At 43.9% G+C, this 10,318-nt stretch overlaps 1 protein-coding gene across 5 annotated transcripts in view; it reads right to left on the minus strand.

Annotated features, from left to right (window-relative positions):
- The window catches only part of Rgl1 (ral guanine nucleotide dissociation stimulator like 1), a 250,890-nt gene that overhangs the window by 14,064 nt on the left and 226,508 nt on the right, over nt 1-10,318 (minus strand). For all 5 annotated transcript variants that reach the window (XM_031384722.1, XM_031384703.1, XM_031384717.1 and 2 more), the window contains 5 exons: nt 9,639-9,725; nt 8,191-8,223; nt 5,340-5,461; nt 3,305-3,394; nt 264-450 (listed from right to left, as the gene is read on the minus strand). In XM_031384722.1, coding sequence (XP_031240582.1) covers nt 264-450; nt 3,305-3,394; nt 5,340-5,461; nt 8,191-8,223; nt 9,639-9,725 — 519 coding nt within the window. The remainder of the gene's footprint in view (nt 1-263; nt 451-3,304; nt 3,395-5,339; nt 5,462-8,190; nt 8,224-9,638; nt 9,726-10,318) is intronic.

Genomic DNA, 10,318 nt, shown 5'->3' on the forward strand with positions numbered 1-10,318 from the left:
TTCAGATAAATTGAAATCATGTAACTTTTCTCATCATAATGCAATAAAAGTTAAAAAAAAAAAGATATGGGCATAGAAATTTTTCCAGGGACAAATGAATCCGCAACCTCCTTAGTACTTTGTATCTTTTTCTCTGAGGAATGGGGGCCCAGAAGGAACTCTGGTTCTGATATGCTGAAAACCCTGGACACAGACATTCTTCACGCTGCAAGCAGCTGGGGGCTGCAACAGGAGAGAACTACAGGAAAGCTTAGTAGATGTACCTTCTTCTGAGGCTCATCGGGCGTGTCCATGGGTGTGATAGAGCCCTCCTCCACCTCGGAGTGGTTGGACTCACAGGATGACACACTCACTGAGTCCATGCTCTCCCCAGAGCTCCCACTGGCTGCGGACTTGGGCTGCTCTTTGGTGGGAGTACTCCCAGGGATGATGTCAGACCCCAGAAACAGTCTGCAGGAGACAGAATGCCAAACATGCAAGCTGTTACAAACCTGGAACCCATGACTGACTCAATAGTGTGTGCTGAGTAAGCCCTTAATGTTTTTTTTTTCAATCATGTATGTTCTATTGTAAATATTGTTTTTAAAAACTACTATAATGTTTCTAACAAATAGTAGTGACTATCTTGTCCCAGTTGATCATGTCCAGTTTCAAACAACACATAGGTTGTTTAACTGATGCAGCCAGAGTCCAAGTCATTGGTCCTCCATCTTTTACATGGACCGCTGTGACAGGGTCAGAATATCAGCACCCCACCCCTTATTGCTTCCTAGCCTAAAATGAACTTTAAACTTTATGAAGCTGGAAAAGGTGGGTGTGCTCTGATTAAGAAGCCAAGGAACACTTCTGCTTCGAGCCATCTGGCAAACTAAAATAACCCAAACCCTTCTCCATAAAATAACTAGATATGAAATATTAAAACCCCTTTTGCGCTGAGCTGGTAAGACGTAAGGGAAATCCCTACAGGCCAGGCCTTACAGAGAAAGGGAACTGGAAATCGGAAGCTGAGGAGCTATGTCTGAAGCTGCTCTGGCTGGGAGACAGAAGGTATGAATGTTGGCAAAGCAGTCATTGTTTTAAAAAAATACTAGTACAGCTTAATTATACATAAGAATGGTATTCCATTGATATTTCCATACATGTATACAGCATGAACTGACTCATGTGTATGAATTTAACACATACACAGTACTGTGAAGTGAGGGTTCTGCTTACTAAAGTAAGGTTGGCAGAAGCTAACCTCATATATAAAGCGAGGCACTCAAAGGACTTTACCCTCAGTAAAGAGATAGGCTAGAAAGGCATCTTCCCACAGGCCCAGGACACAACAGGGAAGTCTGTCTGGCCTGGCCTGAATTTGTACAGAAGAAATAATGCCCCTATGCTTGATGGCCTTGATAGACACGAAGCTATGGAAACAGAAGTTAATGGGTATAATGAAAACACAGAAAGTTCTGCAAGCGCAGAGCCAGGGGACACTGAGACTGGAGAAGGGACCAGACAGATGCAGTGCTGAGACGGTCCCAGAATGGCTGAGGCAGAGCAGCCCGATCCAGGAACCACTGCACCTTCACATCACAAAGACAGCCAAGATGTCTGCAGGCGACTGCAGGCGACTGGTGGGCTTGGGAAGTGTTGAGCTGAACTACTTGGCCTGGGCTACTTGACCATGGAGAACTGGCCAATGGTCCCTAAGGACTGCCCTTGTTTGCCCCTAACCAACGCAGGTAAATGTCACCCAAAAGAGTAGTCTCATGTGTGTAAGTGGAGGGATCTGTGTGAGAGACGAGCATCCTAGCAGTAACCCCTGCCTTCTTAGATCCCTCAAATTCTACAGATCACTTCATGGAGCAGAGTGGGTCCTCTCAAGCTCCTGCTACAGGAACTGTACAACCAAAGCTTAGATAAATGAGTACCTTTTTTATTCCCTTTCTCCTCTCCTATGGTTCTCTCTCCTCTCCCTTAACCCTTCTATCTCTCTCTACCTTCATAATGTAATTTTACCATATGGTAAAATTTCTGTTAACTTAACTCTGAGCCCAATCTGAGTATGCATTCTGGTCCTCCCATCATAGGCGCATGAGCCACCTTTTCCATACTTTGGTTTCCTGGACTCTGTTATTGGAGCTAATTATAGAAACCATTTCCTAGATCACGTTGTAGATTTTATAAACATATGCATTGCTCTTATAACAGCCTTAGCTCTTGGCTCAACTTATCTATTCTAAACATACTCATTAATCACTTACTGTGTGGGGGCAGCATTTAGACCCTGTGAACAGAGCAACAAATACAATCAAGGCTTCTCTCCATGGACTTTAAGTCCTATACAGTCACATACAATATACAGTACGGTAGAAGAAGTTAATGAGATGGAAGAAACAAAGACAGAAGGCAACCAAGGGAGGGTGCCAAGGACAGGTAGGATGAAGGGCTACAGTGTCCAACACACTTGTCAAGATGACATTTCTACAAAAACCTGAAGGAAGTGAGAAAGTGAATCAGGTGGCTCTTTGGTAGAAAAGTTAGTAGAACAAAATCAACTAAAAACAACTGCCTGGTGTGTGTTTGGAGGTCTTAGAGATATCTGAAGTGCAAAGGGTAGAATGGACTGGAAAGAGGGGACAGAGAGATGGAGACAGGCCAACAGGGTGGTGCTGATGCTGTAGGATAATGGGGTCCTGGGGATAATTTAAGGCCTCTGGATTCTATCCAAATATAGTGAGGTCTCTCAAAGTTGACCACAGAAGGCCTCCTCATCTACCATACATGATGAGCAATGTTTCTAACATTGTTATGCTATATGACCAGAGGAGACCTCACCATCAGAGGATCTTAGGGGAAAACATTCTGGCCAACATCTGAGGAAGCTGGCTAGGAATAAAGACCATCCGTAGGAAGGGCTTGTGTGAAGGCCTGAGCAGGCAAGAACCTTGCATGTTTTAAAGCTGGCTAGAGGGCTGGGGTGGTGAATCCTGGTGAACCAGAGCCACTGCTGTAAGCAAGGGAATGTTGGGAGTAGATCCCATAAGGCCTGGTAAACTAGGGCCTAGAGTTGAGACTTTATTTCAAAATAAAACCACTTGGTGTTTTTTAAAAGTGACATAATCTACTGTTCAAAGGATCACTAGGCTATTATTTAAGATGATTACAAAACTGTTGCTGGAGTGTCCAGGAAAGGAATGGATGGATCTAATGAGCTGTTTGAGTTTAGGACAGAAAATGCACCCTGTAAGTGAGCATTCAGAGGCGCTGAACGCACAGTCCTCTCCCCTCTCCACAGGAGCCCTGCCCGGGGACTCACAGGCTCAGCCTCTTCACCATGCTCTTCCGAGGCTTAGGGGAAGTGGTGTTGGCATCGGCAGCAGCTTCAATCTCACACGAGAGGGCATAGCTGAGAAAGATGGGAGGCTTGAGGTCAATATTTAAGCACAGGAGAACAGATTTCCAACTCATGTGATTTACTGGAATACTAGATTTAGAGGAAGGTTCTGCATAGCTAAAGCAAAGCTGTGGACTGTGGTGTCCTGGCAGAGTCTCAGCAATAGCTTGCCGATAACTTTATATTGCATGTCTCTCCTCTTTCCCTTCCTCTTTCAGAGGCAGACGGATAGAGTCTGTCCAGTTCTGCAGGCTTCAATATAAGGACTTGTGACACTGGCAAGAGCTGAAGCTGACAGCAGTCTGTCCTTGGTCATTCTCATCTAACCCCAAGGTCCAGGAAGTGGTGGAGGGAGAAGGATGGGGAGAGGAGAGAATTGTCTTCCCTCTAGGAATCACCCCACCCTTCCTTTCTGCTTCCTCCTTCCTATGTGATTGTGTCTATGTACACATTATGTTGTTTTCTAACATTATGTTAGAAAACTGAAAGAAGGTATTTTTGTAAAATATCTGACCTTTGGTGAATAGACATATGATTTATATTAGTTATAAAAATATATAAATATAATTATAGACATTATCTTTAATGGCTAAAAACTGCCTCAATTAAAAATATCTTGGCATCAGATATTGATATGCCAGGCAAATGCTAACTGGTACATGCACAGAGGCGTTTCTGCTTTGAAATGTTTCTTGCGAAAGCCTGAGACTGTAGCTATCATAGGTACAGGGTGAGTGGTTAGGTGGGCCATGACACCCATCACTCCAGTGCCTCTAAGCTCGAGAGTAGCCAGGCTGACCTGTCATGACTATAGTGCCCCTCGAAGCCCCAAGTCTCACAAATACTTATTTGCTGTTCATTCTACTCTTCCTTATGATAAATCTTCAAAGAAAATCTTAGGTCTACCTCAGAGATTAGCAAACTTTCTCTGAATCAGACCAGATAGTAAGTATTTTAGGCTGTTGGGCCATATGGTCTGTCTTTAATGCGCAAGAGCAACCATAGATGTAAATGAGTGGGCTACATTCCATTAAAGCGTTATTTATGAATCCTGAAATTTGAATTTCAAACGACTACTTTTCATGCCACATTCTTTTATTTTTTTCCTTCTGCCACTTAAAAATGTGAAAACAGGCAGCAGGCTACATATGGCCTACAGACTAATCTGACAGCCACCAGACTAGAGGAAAGGTTGGAGCCCACTGGGCCAGTAGTCAAAGCACTAGAATCAGTGTGCCTTTCTTTGTACATCAGTCAATGTTTTGAAAGCTGTGTCCTGGACCTCACTCACACCAGAGGCATCACTGGCCTCTAAACACCCAGGCTGTCAGGACCCCAGGCCTTTACTCGTGTTCCTATCTTGCTCTGTCTAGAATGTTCTCCAGCTCTTCTGGTGAAATCTCTATCCACAGCCTAGCCTACTTGATTGTATCTGTCAGTCTTCCCTATGCCCCACCATTTCCTGGCCACTGATCTGCGCCTGCTCATAGGCCCACAGCACTTTACTCTCCTATTTCATCTCTCATGAGATCTCTTTTTTCCTCTTCCTCCACCCGCCCCATCCCTGCTTCTCCCTCCCTGACAGCTCATACCATGAACTCTGGGACAATGACAGGGGCGGGGCAGGGATGAGGAGGAGCATGGTCAGCATTCAAATAGGGCTTTCCAGAATATGACTTTATACTTTAAAACATTTTACAAACAGGCATCCTGCAGGCAGATGGGGGGGTGGGGTATAAAAGACTTGTTCTAGGCTTCGATGGTAAGGAGCAGAGCCAGACCTTAAATCCACCCTCTAGTCCTGCCTGATCAGCTTCCCTCTGAAAAGCAAGGGCCAGAACCCTACAACAGCCACCCGAGAGCTATCTAGCAGATGACTCGGCGAGGTCCTGGCCACTACATGTCTCTTGCCAGGCCCACAGTACGCCCCTGACAGGTGACAGTCAGGTCAGCCTACCTTTCCTCCTCCGTTAGAAGCTGCTGCCTCTGGAACCACTGGATAAACTTCTGGTCTGGGCTCATGCAGTAGCTGTTGCAAGCAGACTGTAGGAGCTTGATCTGGGCAATCACTTCAAATTCCTAAAGTAGACAGAAAGCCAGGAGACAGAATATTATGATGAAATAAATATAAATCTTTTCAACACAGAACTATAATACTCTAAGGGTAATATATGGAGAAAGCCACTGAAGAAGACTCTGCAATCTGACTACCTTAGAGAGTAAATGAGTAAATCTTAAAGGTTCTAACTCAGGGGTAGGGGGTGGGATATAGTTCAGTGACAGAGTACACGCCTGGTATATACATAATGCCCTGGTTTTAATCCCAGTACAAGCAAAAATAAATTTTAAAATACATATGTGCATTACTTCAACTCCTTAAGTCCTTGTATGCTTCAGTTCTCAGTCCCCTCTTCTTGAAAAGGAAACTCCTATGTATAAGATAAGCCATCAAAGAAGCCAGCTAGTTACCAACTCAATTCATAATGGCGCCTTTCTTCCTGTTGCCATTCTTGGGATTTTTTTTTTCTTTTAAATATAAGATTGTGGAATATGTAAAAAAAAACAAAAACAAAAACAAAACAAAAAACACTTTTTTTTTTTACTTCTATTTCATATTTTAAAAAGAAGAGAAATGATTCAAGTAGCCTATAGCTCCCATCGTAGCTTCCCCCTCAATAAATCCACACTGGTGGGGCTGACTGTCTGAATGGTCCAGGGTCTCATAAAACTGAATGTTTAGGTTTTCTAAATCCTTGGGTTTTTACTACTCCAGTAAATCATCTAACTAAACCTTCTAAAGCTCACAAGAGAAGCAAGCACATAATTATGCTCCAAATCACTTGTACTCTTCACGTGCTTCAAGGTCCCTCTATCTTAATGTCAGCAGTCAGGACAAACTGTATCTTTAGGCTTCATACTCTGTAAATGCTTAGCTTCTTAGTCTTAAAGGGAAAGACGGTACCACCCAGGCCCATGCTGAAGTTAAAGTCTTAAAGGGAAAGATGGTACCACCCAGGCCCATGCTGAAGTTAAAGTCTTAAAGGGGAAGACGGTACCACCCAGGCCCATGCTGAAGTTAAAGGACCATGCATGGCGCACTGTGGAGGCGTAACAGGACAGGACAAAAGCAACTGAGAGCTGCTGGATTCCTTGGGCCTCAGTCTTCCCTCAGTGGTCTCATCTCTTGGTCCAGTGCTGTGGTTGAATATTTACTACCATGCCAGAGGAAGTACAGTGGACAAGGGACAGTAAGCTCTGGTTCATGTTGGTATCTTGTTGCTTTGGAGCCTAGCCCAGCTATCTTCTCTGCACTGTGTCTGTACAATGTTCTTTGTCCCTGTATGGTTCTCTAGCCTCACAAGCTGAAACTAGACTCAGCCTGTTTGCTTCTCTGAGCAAGACCCTCTACCTCTGCTTTGAGCTTGTATAAAAAAATTATGGCTGTCTGCTCATCTGCCCATCTCCCTCCTGGATTATAGACTTCCTGAGAGCACGGCTCTGGTTTTCCACTGCACAAGCTCCCAAACTCCCTGGTCAGTACACAACCATACAGTCAGTGCAGGTAGCATGCGTGGATGATAGAAGAGTAAAGGGCAGTGAGGCCCTACAGGAAGTTACTGTACTCACTCATTTTCCTTCCAAACACTCAAATGCTTAGCTCATGTCCATGTGACACAACATTATAGCAAAATTTACACTTAAAAAAAATAAAACACAGTGCAGGAGGCTGGAGAGATTGCTCAGTGGTTAAGAGTACTGGTTGCTCTTCCAGAGGTCACTGGTTCAGTTCCCAGCACCCTCATGGCAGCTCACAACTGTCTATAACTTCTGTTCCAGGGGATTTAACTCCCTCATACATGTAAGCAAAGCACCCGTGTACATAAAATAAAAATAAATTATAAAACAAACATAATGCAGAACTACTCTATCCACAGAAAGATCAAGTTTGATATAGAACACCATTCCTATACTGACAGGAAAGATAAATGATAATCACTACTTCTAATAAGGACACTTCATCCTGTCCTCTCCCAGACAGACCCGCAAGAGTAGTCATCTTTGATAATGTCATTCACTTTTAGAAACTTCTTAGGTAAACTCGGTTTACTTGTTTGTTTTTTTTAATTTAAGCACTGTCACACGCACACACACAAGGTATATACAACATGATATTTTGAAATATGTATTTGCTCTGAAATGACTAAAACAAGCTAACCAATGTATTAACTGTTTCACATACTTCTTTGTAGAAGAATATTTCACATATATTTCCAGCAATGATTTTCATACGTTCCTAGATATGAATGTTAGAGTTCATACACTGTTGCTCACTCACTATAGAGTAACCCTATATTTCTAAACGTAGCTGTGAAGAAGGTGATGGTAGGAAAGAAATCTCTCAAAATCTCTCTGCCTCTGTATTAGGGATCAAATACAAGACCTTAGGCATGCTGGCCATGTGCCCTACACTGAGGTGGAGCCCCAGCTCTACCTACCTTTCTTTTATTAATGAGATTTGCAGCAGGACAAGATGTGAACTCTGGCTCACTACCCACTTACTGTGGACCAGTCTTTAATCCCTTCTGTCCTCACCTTTCACTGAAGATGTGGAAAATGAGCTTGCAGGGCTCTTGTGGAGTAATGTGTAGGAACATGCCAACATGATGGTGTATGTAAAAATGTTCAGGGAGTATTATTTTTCTGCATCTCCAAAAACAAACAAAAGAACGCAATCTCTCTCCACGTCTTTCAGTTTTTCATGCTGGGGTGAAATAAAACGGCAAAGCGTAGGTGAGGGTGGTACTTACCCTTCTTCTTTTCTCGAAGTTGATCAGCCCACCCTGAAAGAAATGTTTGGTAGAATGTAAGTACCTGAACTGCAGAGCCCTGTGCTGTTCGGGGTCACAGGGAATAGGTTAAAGAGATGAGAAATTTGTAACTATTAATGATTTTATAAACATGACGATGACGGAGCAAGGCAACCATCCTTTTCTTGGAGAAAAATGTCCCTTTATTTATCATGGAGCATCTCCTAAAATGTCTGAAACCAACTACAACAGCAGTGACGAAGGCACTGTCAGAATCCAGGCACACCTGCCAAGCTAGTGAGAAGCCAACAGTCCACTCCACTCTTCCCCTTGGCCAAACAACAAGAACAGATGGCCACTGACTCAGGCTGGAAGCCAAACTGTCAATGATTTATCATAAGGGAAGTCACTCTCCATAACATCATGGAAATTAAGTTTCAATTCTTCATCACCGCTGTCTTTGTTCTCAGTAGAGTAAATTTAATTCCTCAGTATTTGCTCACTCCCTGCACTTTCTCAATCCTGATGGGAGTTTCCTGTGATAAGCTGAGGCAGACTACGGAAATGCAAATGAACTGAATGATCCGTCTACACCGCTTCAAGAATCCTTAGTAGTATGTAAAGCAGCTTCCTCTGTGGCTATAGTAAGAGCACAGCAGGTTTCATAGGAGAACCTTGGATGGGTATAGATGCATGCTTCTTTGTTTTATAGCGTGTTGTGTTTTGTTTTTTCTGATTTATGCTTGTTTACCATCACTAGGAACTGAAGCAGAACATCAGAGGCAAGTGCCCTGAGTTAGAAATCCAGCCTTACAAATTACTTATAATCTCCTTTCAAATATCAAATCCTTTTCTATTTGCCACCGTATTACTGCTGCTAAGAGCCAGCTTCTGAGTGGATTATATCTCTTCCTTCATTGCAAAAGGAAGACAGGATGTGGATCCAAGCATATACTCCAGAACAGGCTGCAGTGGCACAATCATTATAGAAAGGAATGAGGGGGACCTACTTGAAAATTCATTAATCTGTCTCAACCTTAACACACCCAGGCAGAGTATTGGGGTGGCTTATCCCTTCAAATCCATCTGTAGTGTCGATGCTCAGACCCCAGCCCTCCAAAGGCAGTGCACTCATGTCTGTGCATATGGACCTAACCGTGCTCTATTGGCTAGCATCCCTTACCTTTCACCTCATTCCTGCTCACACTGCTGCCATTACTAGCTATTGCTGCTGTTTTGATGAGCAGTGCTCTCCTTCGATGGGCTTTGCGCCGCCTATTCAGGCATCTTCTGGTGTTTGTTTTCTTTTGTTGTGTTGTTTTGTTGTGTTGTGTTACCACCTAGCCATGTGTATTGTGGGCTCTAAATAGATCCTGAGAGAAACAAACTTTTCCATGCAGCCAAGAAGAAGGCTGCAGGCCCGGATGCACTAGCTGCAGAGAACCCACCTCGATGTAGTCCTGAAGGGCAGTGTCCAGCATGGTCAGGTCAGTCAGGAAGGTGCCCAGGTAAGGCACAGTGCCCTGCATCACACCCTGAAGAGGAAGCAGAGTGGGGCCTTTACTGTCACTGAAATGTCAAAGGCTTCACAGCCCACACACCAGAGAAAATGCACCTGGAGGAGACAACTTTGGAACAAATCACTAGTGTCTCTTGTAGGACTGAAATTGTTTTAAAGCCTATGCAAACAGGACAGGAACTGCATGACCTAATGCCTAACTTTCACTCAGGAAAAGCAAGCCTCCAGCCAGGAGATTACACGTGTGTGCAGTGTGTTCACTGTGGGGTATACTGTGCTTAGGCTCTGGTCAGTGTGGGCTGCTCTCATCAATGTGTGTAGACACTTGTACCTGTTTGGAATGCCCCGATAGCCATAGTCTCCACATTGCTCAGAGGAGATCACTATTTCCTGATGAACAAGGGATGACAGGCTGTCAAGAGTGTGGGCATCACTATGAGTGATTTGCCGTGGACCGGGATTTCTTGCGGGGTCCCTTGTTCCACGGGATGAGCGGTTCTGGCCAGGTGGGCTCGGGATTCTGCTTTGACAAACAGACTACACACGAATGGTGTAAGGTCTGAGTGTATTTCTTTAAAAATGACATGAGGCTTTTACAATCATTGCAAA

The sequence above is a fragment of the Mastomys coucha genome, unplaced genomic scaffold (genome assembly GCF_008632895.1).
Source record: "Mastomys coucha isolate ucsf_1 unplaced genomic scaffold, UCSF_Mcou_1 pScaffold1, whole genome shotgun sequence".
Classification (NCBI taxonomy): domain Eukaryota; kingdom Metazoa; phylum Chordata; class Mammalia; order Rodentia; family Muridae; genus Mastomys; species Mastomys coucha.